Source organism: Suncus etruscus, chromosome 15 (genome assembly GCF_024139225.1).
Source record: "Suncus etruscus isolate mSunEtr1 chromosome 15, mSunEtr1.pri.cur, whole genome shotgun sequence".
Taxonomy (NCBI): Eukaryota; Metazoa; Chordata; class Mammalia; order Eulipotyphla; family Soricidae; genus Suncus; species Suncus etruscus.
Window position 1 is genome coordinate 36,771,502 of NC_064862.1, and position 18,243 is coordinate 36,789,744.

An 18,243-nucleotide genomic window follows, 5' to 3' on the forward strand; every position below is an offset into this window, starting at 1 on the left:
AACAGTTTGTCAAACTAAAACCAAAAAAAAATAAATAAATAAAAATTCAGTTTGTCAAACTAATATATAATGATATTTTAGCAAACAAAATCCTTTCAAAAAAAGGTTGTAAATTGGATTAAATTTTTTTCTCTTCTATTTTTTTGGCATATAAAGTGCCCTTTATAGTTCTTTGTGTTGATATTATAGACTGCCATGTTAAAGTATTTAATCTCTCAGAACCTGAGCGATGGTGCATTGGTAGGGCATTTGCTTTGCACATGCTGACCCAGGATGGACCAGTAGCTTAATTCCCCGAGTCCACATGGTTCCCTAAGCCAGAAGTGATTTCTGAGGGCAGAGCCAGGAGTACCCCTGAGTGTCACAGGGTGTGGTCCAAAATAAAAAAAAAAGCATTTAATCTCTCTTGACATAATTTTTGTGAATAGCTCACAACAGAAGACCAAATTTTCTTTCTTTCTTTTTCTTATTTCCTTCCTTTCTCTTCCTCTTTTTTCTCATTCTCTAGGTAAATTGCTCATTCCCTACTTCATTTTTCAATGGGTTATTTGAGATTTGAAAAAAACTTTGTATATTAGGATGGGAAATTAGTATTAGTATTATCTTTGTTTTTTTCTCTTTATTCCTTTTTCTTTCCTTCTTCCTCTCTTTGTTTTTTTTTTGTTTATCTCCTTTTATCAGTGTTCTAGTTGCATCCTAGTTTCTACTATAATGGTTATCTGTAAGTAGTGATAGTTTGTTCTTTAGCTCTTTCTCTTTTTATTTCAGGGTATTTCTTTCTGTAAATAATCTGGTAATATGGGGTCTACATTCAGATCTTTTCTTTAACTCTTTTTCTGTGAAACAGTAAGCCCTGAGGAAGACAAGCACTCTTGATAATATAAAAATATGATCTAGTATTTTTTCTGATCTTCTATTTTTTCTGCATACATTTAAAGTTAAAGTTTAAAACTCTTCCCATTTTTTACACATTCTAATTATTGTCTCCAAGTATATAAAATATCACATTGTTTTTCTGTATGACTAAATAAAAGTAAAATTAAGATCCACATAAAAGGACCACAGTATCAGTGGGTAAGGTGCTTGCCTTGCATACTTACCAATATGAGCCTAATCTCTAGCACCAAATATGCTTCCCTCAAACTCCTCCTGAGTGCAGAGCCAGGAGTAAGCACTGAGCACTGCCTGGTGTTACTAAAAAAAAAAAATAATAATAAAATTCACATTAAAGATACTGACAGTTTATTTCTATAATTTATAAACCTAATATAATGATAAAAATATTCTCTAAAGTACAACTTATCACCCTAAATATTTTTGAAATATTTTTGAGACCATTAATTAAAATTACTCATTAATTTATTCCCTTAATGTCTCCAAGCCCCTTTCATCACAGATATAGGCTGTATTTATTGACTTCTATACCGTTTGTTCTTTTGTTCAGTATGTTAGAGGTCCCACTAATATGTTGTGTGTTTTTTGTTTTGTTTTGTTTTCTTTTTTTGGTTTTTGGGTCACACCTGGCTGTGCTCAGGGGTCACTCCTGGCTATCTGCTCAGAAATAGCTCCTGACAGGCACGGGGGACCATATGGGACACCGGGATTCGAACCAAACACCTTTGGTCCTGGATCAGCTGCTTGCAAGGCAAACGCCGCTGTGCTATCTCTCCGAGCCCCCACTGATATGTTTGTGCCAGGGTTCTTTGTTTTTGAAGAAAGGCACAGTCAGTATTCTTTATTCAATTGCTCATTTTCCTTAAGCTTGGCTAAGCTTCATAAAATAATGTCACTCCTCATTTTTATTAATATCAATGTGTACTTTCACCCATAACACTCACAGCATAAAATTGCATGCCTTCTTACCAGATTATATACCACTTGAATAAAAATTTTTCACCATATTTTAAGAATAGATATTTTTCCAAATGAATTGTATCTTTATGAAATGACAGAATGTGTTATGATTTGTCTCCCCTGTAAGTATAAAGCAAAATAAACTTCTGTGAACAATTTGGTAATCAGTAAACAGCAAGTATGACATGGATTACTTTCCATAAACATTTCTTGGCACCTAATTCTGAGCATTTCAAATTGAACAGAATTCCTGAAATAAATATCACTTAAGGATGCAACTGTGGGCTTTACTCAGGAAGAGTGGAAGCACCTGGACCTCACTCAGATTTCTGTGTAGAGGATGTGATGTTGGAGAACTATAGCAACCTTGTTTAATGGGTAAGTGTTGAATTAATCAGGTTCCATTTTATTCGGTATATGCGTGTTACTCATTGGTCGGAGCATTCTTTGGGTTGGTGCCTTAGACCAGTGGTCAGCAAGCATGGAGGTAAGACGTTTGCTTTGCATGCAGAAGGACGGTGGTTTGAATCCCGGCATCCCATATGGTCCCCCGAGCCTGACAGGAGCAATTTCTGAGTGTAAAGCCAGGAGTAACCCCTGAGTGCTGCCGGATGTGACCTAAAAACCAATAAATAAATAAATAAATAAATAAATAAATAAATAAATAAATAAAATTCTAGTATAAAACATGTCCTGATGAAGGCTAATACTTTTTAAATAGAGCCTTGTCATTGGCATTAAACAGCAAGACACTGCCATCTGGTGGAAACATGAGAGATGACATAAGTAATGTAGTGCTCATTGGGTTTGTTAAGTCCTTTCACTTAAATATCTTCACTATTCTTGACAGCTTTGTACATCACAGTGACTGAATTTTGAAAAAAAATTATTAAAATATGTTATAATTCTTATTTTGTGTGTGGTTTTTGGGTCACACCCGACAGTGCTCAGGGGTTATTCCTGGCTCCAGGCTCAGAAATTGCTCCTGGCAGGCACGGGGGACCATATGGGGCGCCGGGATTCGAACCATATGAGGCGCCGGGATTCGGCTATCTCTCCGGCCCCAAATTATGTTATAATTCTAATCACTATTAAGTATAAAATTCAGTACCACTAGGTAAACTCACATGATTGTGCAACAATTACAACCAGAAAATTGGTACCCCCTCAAAAAAAAAATTGGTACCCATTACACTCCCTCCCTTCTCCTCCCCCATGAACCCAGTATTTTCACTACTCCACCAATTCTGTACCCTCTTTATGATTTCTGTCTATATGCCTTTGACTACTCCAGGTAACTCAAATGGGTGAAATAGTATTTGTCCTTTTATACTGGTTTATTTTACTTATGGTAATGTCCTTAAGGTTCATTCACATTGTAGCATGTGTCATGATTTCCTTCCTCTCAAAGACTATGTTACATTTTGCTTGTATATTCATCTGTTGGTAAATATTTTGATTATTTTCATTGTCTGGATATTGTGAAGAATACTGCTATGAATATGCGTGTACAAATATCTGTTCAAGGGCCTGTAGAGATAGCACAGCGGCGTTTGCCTTGCAAGCAGCCGATCCAGGACTAAAGGTGGTTGGTTTGAATCCCGGTGTCCCATATGGTCCCCCGTGCCTGCCAGGAGCTATTTCTGAGCAGACAGCCAGGAGTAACCCCTGAGCACTGCCGGGTGTGGCCCAAAAACCAAAAAAAAATATATATATATATATATATATATATTCAAGTGTCTCCTTTGAAGTCTTTTGGACATATATCCAAAAGCAAAAATTACTGTATCATATGGTAATTTTATGTCTAATATCTTTATAAATTATCATACACCTTTCCATAGTATCTGAATTCTACATTGTACATTCCAAGCAGCAATGTACAGGACTTCTAATTTCTCCACATCTTTGACAACATTTTTATTTTGTAAACAAATTTTATAATAGTCATGCTAATTAATGTGAAGTGGCATTATAGTATAATTTTGATTTACATTTTCTTAATGATTTACATTTCTTAATGAGAAATGCTTATTTCAGTCATTTGTCTATTTTTGAAATAATTTCTTTTGTTGACCTTGAGTTTTATATGTCTTGTGACTATTAATTCCTTATTATATTTATGGCTTGCAAAATATTATCTCCAATTTCATGGACTTATTGCAGGGTTTACTCACACACTCCTTATACTGGGAAATGAAGATATGTCAGTGAATCTCTCCGGGAATGGTGGAAGGAAACCCAAGTACACAAAAAAAGCCCAGGCAGACTTGGCAAGAGTATGAAAATTCATAGATTAATTTCCTTTCCAGGAAATTATTTTTTCCCTTATCAGTATTACAAGGAAACCACTCTCTAGGGTTCACTGCACCTTTACTCAGGATAAATTTCACAGGAACACACTTGATAATGAACTAGATAGAGCCCAGGAAATACTGTCAAAAAAGATTGACAGTCAAAATGAGGCAAGTGAATATTGGTGAGGACCATTAACTCCAAAGAGACTGAATGTGACAATCTGAACAGGGAGAGGGGCATATAGCTTTATTCACAACAAGGCACTCTGGAAATAAAGAATGAGGTCTGAATACCACTAGAAAATGCAGAGTCTAATCATAAGTGTTGATAGAGAAATATCATTTAAAATGGTTGTTATGAAAAGTTATTAATGAATGGTGATGACAGGAAATAACAGAATCAAGCTAAGGTAGATTGCAAGACAGAAAGTGCTTGTACCTGTGCTATCCCAGAAGATGGACTAGTGAGACAGAGAGATTTCACTGTATCCAGGAAAATGGGCTTGAAAGTGGATCTTTGTCAGTTTATAACTTTGTCACCAGAACACACCACCAGTAGCTCACATTTGGATCTGGCTTAGGTAACATAAATTGCCTATGTCAATATTATCTAAAGTTATTCATGTATTGTGGAAAGTTTAAAGACAAGTGTACTGAAAGAAATATACTTTGGGCCCTGAGAGATAGCACAGCAGTAGGGTGTGTTTGCCTTGTACACAATGGATCCAGGACTGACAATGATTCGAATCCAGGCATCCCATATGGTCCCGTGCCTGCGAGGGGCAATTTCTGAGCACAGAGTCAGGAGTAAACCCTGAATGCCGCTGAGAGTGACCCCCCCCAAAAAAAAACAAAAAAGAAATATACCTAAAAATATACCTATAATAATTTATTAATAGATCCATAATTTAAAAATGTAAATGTTATATGAAACATAAAGCATCTCTGGAATAAAGTGTTTAGTTTTAAGATATGTTCAAAGCTGTTATTTAATGAAAATAGACTCTTGAAATTTAGCATGTGGATCACAAGCAGCAACAAAACCAAAACTCGGAGAGTAGAAATACAAAAGAGAAAGAGAAAAGATTGAGCATATAACTGTAGAAAGTTACTAAATAAAAAGGACGAGGGCAAAGAAAAAGGGGACAAAAGAAATATAAACAGTCCTAACATAAAATGCTTCTAAAGAAGCTCTTGGTGAAAGAAAAAATCAAGAGAGCAATAAAATTATATCTTAAAATTTAAATAGAAAAAATATACAAGATGAGCAATAGCTACTTTAAGAGAAAATTCAGTGCAATAAAGACCCATAGTGAGAAAGACAAAGGATCTAAAATCATTAACAAACCATATACCTTCTAGATCTAGAAAAGCAGAATAATTTAAGCTAAAGTTTTAAGAATATAGATATCCTATATGTATAGATCAAAGAATAAATAAATGAGCTCATAACTGAAAATGAAGATTATTTTTTTGTCACCAAAAGCTACTAGAATAAAAACAAAAATAAAAAGCAAGACTACAGATAACCAGAAATAATGCCAAAAAAGCCCATCAATAAAATGAAAAGCTACCTTGAGAATTAAGGGAAATGTGTTAACAGTGGATGTGATTAAAAAAAACAAAAAACAAAAAACAAAAAAACATGGGCCCGGAGAGATAGCACAGTGGCATTTGCCTTGCAAGCAGCTGATTCAGGACCAAAGGTAGTTGGTTCGAATCCCGGTGTCCCATATGGTCCCCCGTGCCTGCCAGGAGCTGTTTCTGAGCAGACAGCCAGGAGTAACCCCTGAGCACCACCGGGTGTGGCCCAAAAACCAAAAAAACGCAAAAAAACAAAACAAAACAAAACAAAAAAAAAAACAAAAACTGTTCCTGTACAGGCTGGCAAGATGGCTCAAAGGACTGAGGAGCACAAATTGCATGGGGAAGCCTCAGGTTTGATCCCCAGCATATCTGATATATTATCAGCTATAGCAAGCAAGCAGCTACCAGTTAAAACTGATGTTTTTTAACCAATGGAGTGATCCACTAAATCCAGGCCGAACTCAAGGGGAGACGTTTGAACAAGGAAACCTCTTTGTAGGATACCATTCACGGGAAAGAGGTAATGCCCTAGAGTTTCTATATATTTCCCCGAATCTGACAAGAGGTGGAACCTATAGCTATGAACTTATATCGGTGACCTCAAATTTGGGACCCTGGCTTCATTTGGGCTTTCTCAGGGGGCGGGGGTTGGTAACTGTGGCATGAGGTTGAAGGTAGGCCCTCAGCAGCTTGGGCAAGAATCTGACTAGGTCTTACCTGAGTAGTTTTTGTCCTAGACTTATGAGTGCCACCTCACCCAGGATGGTCACCCCTATGCTAATTCACGGTTGAAGTTTTAATTTAACCTCACATTGTACAAATGGGAAACAGGCTTGTAGAAAGGCAGGAACTGGCTGAGCACAGGCTGCAATCTTCGGTGAAAAGTGTTTGCTACTTTTTAAGTCAAGGTTTGAGCCTTCCCATATGCTTTTGCTTTGGAGCTTGGAAATCCTAAATTCATGAGATTCTTGACCATTCCTCTTTATCTACGGTTGTTTTCTTCAAAATTTAAATGTGCTATCCCTGTACCACCCTAGGATGCCGGTGCTATCATATAGTCCCATTGTGTAGGCAGAAAAATGGCTAAGAAGCCCATTGACTTAGAAAAACGTAAGAATGAGGACTTGGTTCTGTGCCCAGGTATGTCTTAAATCTTGGAGCAAGTCTTCACAGAGGGTTGTGGAGAGATGGCATTGGGGTAAATGTGCACACGTGGTGTTGTATAATGAAGGGTGAAAAGTCAGTAGCATAGATGATTGTTACAGGTATGGGGACAACAGGAAGTGAAGTCACTTTATTCATGGTATATCCCAACAGTCTTAGAACCCCTGTCATCAGCTCCAATTAAGTCATAACCCATGCACTGCTCCTTGGCCAGAAACTTTTCTTTCTTTTTCTTTTCTTTTTTTGGTTTTTGGGTCATACCCAAAAAAGCTCAGGGATTACTCCTGGCTCTCTGCTCAGAAATAGCTCCTGTTAGGCACGGGGGACCGTATGGGATCCGGGATTCGAACCACCATCCTTCTGCATGCAAGGCAAATGCCCTACCACTGTGCTATCTCTCCGGCCCTGGCCAGAAACTTTCCATGCGGAAAGGTATTTTCCTCTTTACTCCAGTTATCAGGGGTTCTTGCACAGAATGTTCTGGAACGAGAGCCTTTTAACATTCTATAGATGTTGCCAGTCGTGGAGCTCAGTTCTAGAGCACTTGCCTTAATGTGAGCAGTCCAAGGTTGAGTTCTAGATTGAAAAAATATTTTAAGGTATTGTAAATGTTGGCTGAAACTCACTGTGCCTGTTTTCCAGGGAGTACTTTTTGTTTTGCATTGGCCATATCCAGTAGTGTTCAGGGTTCTGCATTCAGAAATCATTACTGGCAGGGTTCAGGTATCTAAATGGGATGCAGGAGATCAAACCCCAGATCAACTATATGCAAAGCAAGTTTCCTATCTATTACTGTACTGTCTCTTTGTTGCCATCCACCCCCTCCATTAGGGAGTTCTTTAAGGTCATATAAGAGCTTCATATCTGGCTAGACCAGATGTGTGAGACCTTACTGGGTAGCCTCATCAGTGTGTGTGTGGGGGGAGGGGGCTATAATAAAACACCTGTAGGAAGAGACTTCTAGGCATTTGACAAACTATTATGATCACTCACAAGGACACACATAATCACCAGGAAAATAAGAGATTCCTGAAGTTTAATTTGTGGCAGCGTGAACCCAAATTGTCATATTATCGTCCTCTCCCTGACCTGGCAGAAGTCTGTGCAGCAGAGGTATGCATATATATGGGATACACAAATTTGTATGCTGAGAAACAGGGAACAAAGCAAACAAAGCTTCCTGGCTATCAGCCTGATCTCATTCAGACACTGTCAGACCACACTCAGTCAGCAAGTCATTGCTGGTACCTTTAGTACCAGCAGTTGACCCTACTATCAGGAACCAGTACAGGTTCAGGGCAAACAGAAAGGTATCCCAGAGTGTAGAAGCCATCCACTATTTCCAAGTGTCCATTAGTCTCCAGTTTCTAAAGTAATCTCTTACCTTTCCCAACTCTCCTTTACTGCATAGTCTCTATAGTGGGAAGATTTCACATCACTGTACGCATATTAGCATATAAGATGCATAGAATGCATCTTATAAAAATACTTAACCTTCATTTTTTATATATCCTTATGTTTTAGCATTCTTAAATTTAGCATTTAAGTACCCATGTTGGTCTGCCATTTTTTTTAACTTATTTAGGTCTTACATATCATATCACCATGATTAGTAGGGATATTAATGTCATTTGGGCAAATGACAGGGGCTTTGGAAGGTATTATGTACTTTCCACTGCAATTTTTGCCACATGAAACATGAACTGTCAAGTAACACAAAGATGGCATATTCAGGTCCAGACTTAGGTCTTACTGGACTGCAACCCATTCCTGAAAAGTCTTCACCAGAGTAAGATCTTCATTGAAATGGAGCATAAATGGATTCTTTTCTCTTACCATTTTTTCACAGTAATGCACTGAGCATCATACATGTTCTCTTTGCAGAGCCCATCCCAGGATAAGCTTGTTTTCATATTTAGAATGAAAATTTTCATAAAGCATAGGAAATATGGTGTTAAGACAGGACTCCTCTAACAAACTTACCTGTCAGATTAAACTGTTTAATAACTCACCATTTTTTTTTTCATTTTTATTTTGGGCAACACTCAGTGATGCTCATGGTTTACTCCTGGCTCTGCGCTCAGGGAACATATGGAATGCCAGCGATTGAACCTGGGTTGGCTTTGTGTAAGGCAAGTGCCTTCCTACTATGCTACCATTCTGACCTTTTCAAATTCTACTTGGAATGCTTAGAATCTTTCTTTGCTGAGAGCACTCAAGACCCACTTTTTCCTACCAGTCACTAAGGTTTTGTGTTTTATCTGTGCTCCAGGCCCCCCACCTCTAGTGTTGATGGTACTGACTCTGAGTCCATGTCCTTTTTCTGTTCCAAACCAGTGATCAGCAATGAGACCTATATGGTATAATCCTTCATGGTAGGCATGAAGAATGGTGGGCATGGTAGTACCCCTACCATTGTTTTCTGGGCACAATTGTTCTTTACCACCACCCAAAAGGTTTGAGATCTACTGTTAGTAAAGCAACACATTGCTTTTGCCCAGCACAGCAATGACAGCCTTCTACTAGCCGTGACTCTCAGAAAACCTCTACAGCTCTCAACATATTTATTCCTGAACTCAGGGGTGAACAGAGGACCAATGTCATATGGTTAGAGTAGGAAACATGCAGAGTTCTCCACTGAAAGCATTTTTCTAGGTGTCGGACCCTATACAAAAGATCCATTGATTTGCTATGGTTGTGTTCATTTCAGTTTCTTCTTCCTCTTTATTCTCATTGTCCCTGACCTTCAGTGTAGCTGTTTTCAATATAAGAGGAGATTTGAGTCTTATGAAGGGATTCCTGTCCTGGGAAACACTAGAGCAGCCATACCAGGGGTAGCAATCGCAGCAAATCCAAACCCAGACCCACTCACATATTTATGATGGACTTGGTGGCTCATTCACTCATCAAATATTTGGGATGCAATAACAGGCATGGGTACATTTTCTGGCACAGATAATTTAGTAAAGAGCAGATAAAAATCCTTCTTTCCAGTACTTCCATTCTAACCAGGAGTCACCCAGTTGACATCATAAGCAGAAATCCAGGAGCCATCCTTCTGACTTTTGACTGTGATGAAGATGGTGGATTTCTGGTCCAACTAAAAACTAGATAGATTTTGATTCTAACAAGAACTCAGAGTCATAGTACAGGGGTTAAGATGTTCTAATCTCTACATGGCATATGGTCTTAGGAGCACTGCCAGGAGTGATCCTTGAACACAGAGCCAGAGTAAACCCTGAGCAACACTGGTTATGGTCCCAAGGAGAAAAACAAAAGGTGGAGCTGGAGAAATAGTACTGGGGGTAAGGCATTTGCTTTGCATGCAGCTAACCTGGGTTCAATCCCCAGCATCCCATATGCTCCCCGAGGTATATTTTCTGAGCACAGAGCCAGGAGTAACCCCTCAGTGCTGCTGGCTGTAACCTAAAAACTAAAACCAAAATCAAAACAAAAGCAAAAACGCTGCTTAGGGCCAGAAAAAGTACAGGAGGTAGAACAATTGCATGCAGCTGTGGATACAGTTCTGGTTGCAACTCTGGTTCAAATCTTCAGCACCATAAAAGTCCCATCAGCATTGCCATGATCAGTCCTGAGTACTACAAGTTGAAGCCACCCACATGCCCCATCACCCCATAAAACTCAAAGTAACAAGTACTTCATTCTCCAAAAACTCCCTGCAAACAGAGGCTGGCAGAGCCTTGAGTGCTCACCTTGACAAAGCAAAGTATCCAGAGAGCCATGGAAGACTGTGGTATCGTGGCAACTTTACATCAGAGGACAACAGACCTAAAAGAATCTAAACCTGTTCCTTCCCCCAGGCTCATCCTGTCTCTATACCTAACTCAAGACCTAGAACAGGACGCATGAACATCCTGCCAAGCCTGGTAGAACTTTAGGTGGATGCTCAGATGAGACTCAGGAGCCAACTAAAGGCCACCCAGTGGGTGCCAGGAAAAAAAAAAAAAAAAAAAAACAGGAGAAAGGGAACAATATTTGTAAAGAGGCAGCTTGTCAGGTGCAGGATGGAAGTGAGGTATTAGAAGGATCCTCAGAAATGGGAACAACAGTCAGCTTGCCTCTTTTGAATCAGGTATTTAAAAGCACTCACTGTGTACTAGCAATTACACTGAGCAGAACAAGAATTCCTCCTTCCCTTGGGGAGCTGACCTGCTGGAGGACAGGACCCATGCATTGTGTGTTTTCCTTGAAGTGAAAGGTGTTCCCTTTTAGGGCCTTCCTTACCAAGACTTTTTAATCTGACCCCTTGGTGGTCAGACCTGCCTCAGCCAAGACAGTCAAGTTACAGGTGGAAATGGAGAAGTTGGTCTGAGTGTGGATGAGCTATAGAACCTGCAGTGATACCAGGAGGGCATTGTAGAGGGGAAGGCCAGGTCTGTGGAGATGTTCCATATCCTAAAAGTCCCATCGGTCAGTTCCTCCCTCCTGGGCTCCTAACAGTCCCATGGGTCAACTCCTCCTTCTTGGGCTCCTGGCTGAAAATATGGCAGCAGTCTGCCAGCATCCAGGACTTTCATGCCTGAAGATGCTACTAGCAAAGGGGCACAATCAAATCTGGAGCTCTAGACACTCCTGGAACAGGTGGAGGCTCCAGAATCTACTGAGGACTGAGGTAGGGTCTGAGTATGGATGAACTGGAGTCAGTGTTTGGGGTGTGTGAGAAGACTGACCTGAGTGACACAGACTAGAGCCGCCAGGGGCTGGGGTTAGAACAGGAGCCTAATTAGGTTTTGATCACCTTTTGCATCAGCTGAAATCTGGGAAGGCTTTCTTCGTGCCTGAGACTGCTCTGGTAAGAGTAGAGTGATTTTCTGCCTTTGGATAGCATGCAAAAAAGGTGATCACAGGATAATAATTTTCCTTCTTGGTGTTACAGCATTTGCTACAGAACCTGAGCAAATGCAAGATACATCTATTGTGCTCTGACACTGGAGCCAGATAGGCTAAAGATCAGCTCATTCCAGTATACAAGCTAGAACAGGCGCATACATCAACTAAGAGCAAGCAAAGGTTACAACAACAGCCGCTCTCAAGCTCAAGAGCAAGTAAAAGCAGCTACACAATCTCCAGATTCAGAGCTAAGAAACTGAAGTGACCATTCGAAGATTAGAACCAGCATGATACCAGCTACAATTCCAGATTCCGATGACATCAAATAGCATTTCTCTTTAAGCTCAGTTGGAACACTACAAGCTTTCTGAGCTGTAGCAGGCTCTGATTACAACTGTCACTAAAGCCCAAAAGTCAGAACAACCAAAGATGGCAATTCCAATGCCAGAGTAGACTTGAACCATGGTTCTCATTCGGACTCAGATCAAGAATGAGATACACTGGCTATGGCTATAGATCAGAGAAGGCTAAAGTGAGAACTCTCATCCATGCACAGAAGCACACACGGCAGGTATATTCAGACAGCTCGAGTAAGGATCAAGAGATCCTCAGTTGGGCTTAAAAAGTAAATCCCAGGGTCAGAAAGAGCACAGGGAAAATCCCAGGGTCAGAAAGAGCACAGGAATAGGGCGTTTGCCTTGCACACAGCAGATCCGGGAGGAATGGTGGTTCGAGTCCCAACATCCCATATGGTCCCCCATGCCTGCCAGGAGCGATTTCTGAGCACAAAGCCAGGAGCAACCCCTGAGCACTGAAGGGTGTGACCAAAAAAAAAAGGCAAATCTTTTTAGTCTCACTCAATCTGAAGTGAAAGCTTTTTCAAGATCTAGAACTAAAACTAGCACCAACATACGCTCCAGCTTCACAGTAAGATCAGGCTAAAGACCCCTCCCCCTTTTTGAGAATGAAGGACTACCAAGCACAAACAGTTGCCGCTTTGGAGCCAAAACTAGTTCAAATCACTTCACACTTGTGTTTCAGCAATAGGACACATGGCTAGCCACCTTTAACCTGAGCAGGTTCAAGTAAGTGTAACCATCTTTTCACGGACCAAGAGGTCCCAGAGCTACAAGAACATTTATTAGCACAAGCCTTAGAACCATAGAAAGCACAGAAACAGCTTTCATTCAAACTCAAGCAGCGTTAGAACAAGCACCTGTGGTAGGTAGGTTTGTTCATACCACCACAGCTCCTTCATACTCATTTAGAAAATACACCTACCTATATCAAAGCTTACATCTCATTCAAGCTCAAGACTTAGAATAACAGCAGCATCAGATTTGCAGCTCTCAGAAACCAGCCCAACTACTGCAGGGCTAGTTGTCTTTCTTCCTATCCCCATTCCAATGTCTTAAACATGTTTTTAATGACTTATTCTACCACAGAGAATTCACTAAAAAATGTGATACTTTGGCAATGTAGTTTTCTGCCTGAGGCATTAACATTCATAATGCTCATAGTCCCCACCATTGAGTTCCAAACATTTCCATCAGATATATGGGACCTAGGATCTAGTCAGTCCCCATTCTCCACATCCCCCCTCTGGCAACCACTATCCCTTTGTCTGTTTTTATCATGCCTGGATTTTTTTTTTTAAATCAGTGATACTATAAAGTATGTTAGTGTCAAAGAATATGTGAGACTTCAATTGTTAGCAGTGATATACATTATCAGGTGACTGTGAATTTTATTACAATATTTTAAAAGAGCATATCAGTGGTGATAGTAATGGTCTTGCATGTGTTTGATCCAGATGATACGAGCTGCAAAACCAAGGCCTCCTGAGAGTCTGAGCTGAAGCTGCCTTCACAGAACTAAATCAAGGACGATTTTGGAAGGTTAGAACTTCAGGCCAGGATTTATGGAGTTCCAAATCTCACCAAGACCCTTTCAGCTGTGATTCCTACCCATCCCATTCTCACATTAGCTTCTGCTGGAGATGGGATTCTGCCTCTTGCTCAAGAGCCCACAATGGTTTATTAGAGGCAGGAAGCTCATCCACAAAAAAGTTGGACCAGAGGAGGGAGTCGCCTGACCCAAGAATCTCCTCTGCCCAAAGATATAGTTCCCAATGCCGAGAAACTCAGAACAGTCCCATCGTATTTCTAATGCAGCATCCAAGTCTCTGGTCTTTTTTATTTTTTGGTTTCTGAGTCACACCTGGTATTGCTTAGGGTATAATCCTGGCATATTGCTTGTGATGGGGAGGGGGTGTCACTCCTGGTGATGCTCAGGGAACCTTGTTTGGTGCTGGGATCAAACCTGGGCCCTCTGAATGCAGCCTAGGTACTCTAAGCCTTGAACGGTCTCTCTGCTTAGAAAGTCCCTTTGCAGGGAGTGGGCCTCTTTTGCTGTCGTATCAGGCAAATACTGGGCATTGTTTGAGGAGCAAGTGAAAGAAATATAAGAACCTGTTTAGGAGAAACATTTGCATGAAGAGCTGATTGTGCTCTCACGTCTCTTTAGAAAGACAGCCCTTGCTCTAACTTCCTAAAATGCCACTGCAAATAATGGGTCCAGGGTATCTCTTTACTGCAAGTCATTCCTTCAGGAAACATGCCTGAATCTTCCTGTGTCTGAGCACAAACTCCTCTGCTGGGCTGTCATTTGGGAAGAGACGGGGATGGGAGCTAGGCTGGAGGCTAGAGATGTGCTCCCTCACCCCAAGTAGAGGCACTGCTTTAAAAAGGTGAATGTGGTCCCAGAGTGATACAGTGGGTAGGGTGTTTGCCTTGCACATCCTGATCCTGGCACTCATATGGCCCCCTGAGCCCACCAGGAGTGACCCCTGAGTGCAGAGTCAAGAGTAAGCCCTGAGCACCACCACAGGGTATGGCCCCAAAACAAAAACAAAAAAACTGAATGTGGCGTGAGAAAAAACAAACAACTAAAAACAGCGTTCAAAAGTAACACTTTTCAAGGAGAAAAAAATCTTAACAATCCTCAGGGGAGAATAGGCTGACTCCTTTGGTGTGGCTAATTGTGAGGAACTGGTCATGAACACACCAAGAAAGTGTGTAGAACCACTGGCTGCCCTCCTCCCTCTCCAGACATGGGGCATTGTCACTGTTGTCATCTTGTGACCAGCCACAGGTGTCTCCGAGATGTGCCCATCTCTGTGCCCTCTTGTGTCTAACAGACTTTCTCATCCTCTGTGAGCAGCATGGAAATGCTGCCATCCACTGTCCACTTTCCTTTTTCTTCACCCAAACCCCACTTTTTTTTTTTAATGATGCTGTGGTTCATAGGATTTTTCCCTTCAACATTTCTAGTGGCTTCACCAGTTCTTTGATTAAAACAGGTGGAGGTTCCTAGTAATGTCTTGGCTCTGGCCAATAAGGGAAAGCAGGGAGGGCATGCAGAAGTTGGGAGGGTGAGGATGTCTCTGCTCTGGGATGGGCAGCCCACTACTTGCCACTTGATTCCTAGTCTCCTATTTCCAGAGTACAAGAAACTTCAGAACATGGCTCTCGGGGAAAAATGAGCTGACACTTGGAGGAAGACAAAAATACTGCCAGGAAGCAAACTGTCCGCAGAATGCATTCTAATATCTTATTAGACAGTGGAAGCTGTCAGGAAAAAAAAATAGAAACTGGTATAGAACTAAAAAATATTCAAGTATCAAAAGGCTATTTGGATCCAAGTTTCAAACAAGCTGTCAGCAAGCTGCTGTCGAGTGAAACTCTTACAAAAAGTTTACTGAGTTGGCTCAGCAGGGGACAAGGAGGCATCATGGGCTGGGAGGATGTGGGTAGAGTCAAGTGGAAAATGATAGAGCAATCATTGAAGCCTTCTGCAGGCAGAGGGTGGGCAGGTACCCTGGGCGGGCCAGCAGGGTGGTGGTGGGAATCTCTCTTGAAAACCAACCCTAAAATACACAGCCTGAGCCTCCTACCCTTGTGTCCATCCTTAAGTTACGGGGCTCCGCCAGGAGCTGCCTTCTGAGTAGGCATGTGAACAACATGGGAGGAAAAGAAAAAGCAGAGACGGGCCATGAAGATGACCCAGATTTGTAGAGAGACAGAAGGAAAGGGAAAGGTTCCAGCACCACATTGCTGAGACCCTGTTATGAAGAGTCAGGACTGTGATGTGAGGGAATGGGAACTGCCCCACCCATACAGGGACAGGCTGTGGCCCCACAGTATGAAGCAGCAGCAGTGTTTATTCAAGACACAGAGTGAGGGGACCTGCTTATGTTCCCTGCTCCCTAGAAAGGGCGCATCTTGACAAGTGATCCAGTAGAAATATTTTAAACTCAGATAAGTTAAGTTCATAAAAGCCACTCTCTTCGCCTGGTCCCCAGCCCGGCCTCCAGCAGGGCAGCACTACAAAGTGTGCTGCTGGCTGGGAGCGCCCTGTAGTGGCAGCTCCTAAAACCAGTCAGAGGCCAATGGGGCTCCACTGGGGGATCCTGGAACTGCCCAGGCCACACGACCATTTTCCTCAGGCAGCTGTCATTTTGCTCTTGGCAGATGGTCAGGCCCTTGGGAGTGTCCAAATTCCTCCTCCAGAAGTTTGGTTCCTTCTCTGTCACCCTCTTGGAGATGGAGTTGGGCCTTTACACTTCTGTGGAGAACAGAATGCTCTGTCTCTTGCTGTCTGGAGCAGGGATCGCCTCCAGCTGCAGGAAGTACAGCAGCACCTGAACCTGTGCAGCAGAGGAAGGGGAGAGCAATTCAGAAACCCACGCAGAGCTGTAGGGTGGGTGTCCTGCTAAAGCCCAGGGCACAAGCCCAGTTCCTCTCAGGCCCCAGTCCTTTTTCCAGCCTCTCCTAGACCCCAAGTGCAGGAGATCTGGAATCCCCAAAAAACCACCAGGTGGACAGAGCCCGAGGACCCAGTAAGATGCAGAGTAGCAGCCTAGGCCCTTACTGCCAGATGGCACTGGATAAACCCCCTGGATCTGGTAACCTCCCCTAATGCAATTCAGGTGAGAGTCAAGGTGAGGTCAGCAGAATGGACTGGTTCGTCTCTCATACCTGGGACATGACCTCTAGGGACCAGCTATCGGTCATGGAGATGGGCTGGCTGGGGTTAGCGGGGATTTTGCTCTCCTTCTCTGAAGGCCGGAGCAGCGTGGGGCCAAACACTGTGGCGAGGTTGTACAGGGACATCTTGTTCACTGTTTCCTTCTCTGCCACCCTGAGAAAAGACAACATGGGGACATTTCAACACTTCCCACTGTGTGTATCGAGGTACCATTGAGTTCCTTGGGAATGTGGCCATGGGGATCTGTCTTCTTCTCCACTGGAGAGGTGAAACCCTGGTGACGCTGAGAACAGACCTCACCAGGGGTGTTTGGGAGTCTGTAGGGGCTCAGGATGAAGTCCAGTAAGTGACTGGATCAGCTCTTGGCCATCACCTGGCGGCAGGGGTGTCTGTGGCACTTAAGATAAAGAGGGAGAGGAAGGGGCTACAGAGATAGTATCATGGGGAGGGCATTTGCCTTGCATGTAGCAAACCCGGGTCTGATCCTGGCATCCCATATGTTTGGTCCCCTAAACACCAACATAAGTAATTCCTGAGTGCAGAGCCAGGAGTAACCCTAGCACTGCCAGTGTGGCCACAAAGAAAAATAAAAATTAAGAACCAAAAACCAAAGAGGGAGAGGGGATACCATTAGTGCCCAGTGAAAACTGCAGGCAGGAGTGGGAAATAAAAGCCCAAATGCTGGTAAGATTACTTGCTCAGAAGAGCAAAGATACAGTGCTCTGGGGGCATGGTGCCTCAATTCCAGGAGTACTGTGCTACCTTTTCAGATGGTCCAGCAGGAAGAGGAAAGTCAGCAGGTTGGCCTCAGGGAGTGAAAGCAGCAAGTTCAGCATGCAGCTCTCCTTTGCCACAGGATCTGAAAGAGCTACAAATGGGAATGTTACTGCTTCGGCTGATGTCCAGGCGCACAATGTGTTAGGGCAGGGTAGTGGGGGGACACACCAAGTATCTTTCTAGATCTCAAAAGGGTCACAGGCACCACGAATATGAGGTGCATGAGTTGTCCTTCCAGTGCGTTTGGGCTTTCCCGTCTCCTGCCTCAGTCTCTTCTTCCTCCATAGGCAGAGCCAAGAAGATAAAGGGCAAATGGCTCCTGGGACCTTAGCCTTAGTTATATAGTACTCAGCACTCTGCCCTCTAGGGGGACCCTGTCTAGGGCTGAGCAGCCAATAGGATCAGGACAGGATCCCCTTTCTGATGAGCTCAGCATCGGGGTGGGACCTGGTATGGGGGGCCAGAGTGAGCACTTCGCTGAGGGTGGCAGCTACCAGGACCCTACAGCAGGCTTGTCCTTGAAAGGCCACCCTTTTGGGCTTTCTTCTAGGTGTCCCTGGAGGAATGCGGCAGAAAGCCCGCTAGGGACCAGCAGAAGGTGCTTATTATGACTTGTTGGGTCTCTGTTCCTCCCTCAAATGTGGAAACATGGAGCACAGCAATG

The 18,243-nt window shown here is 42.5% G+C and overlaps 1 protein-coding gene across 1 annotated transcript in view; it reads right to left on the bottom strand.

Moving 5' to 3' along the window:
* Nucleotides 1-15,957: 15,957 nt before the first annotated feature.
* BCR (BCR activator of RhoGEF and GTPase) overlaps nt 15,958-18,243 on the bottom strand; it is a 129,804-nt gene continuing 127,518 nt past the window's right edge. Inside the window, exons 21-23 of the mRNA XM_049788919.1 lie at nt 17,565-17,670; nt 16,793-16,955; nt 15,958-16,461 (exon numbers count right to left, since the gene is read on the bottom strand). Of these exons, the coding sequence (XP_049644876.1) occupies nt 16,372-16,461; nt 16,793-16,955; nt 17,565-17,670 (359 nt within the window). The 3' untranslated portion in view covers nt 15,958-16,371. The remainder of the gene's footprint in view (nt 16,462-16,792; nt 16,956-17,564; nt 17,671-18,243) is intronic.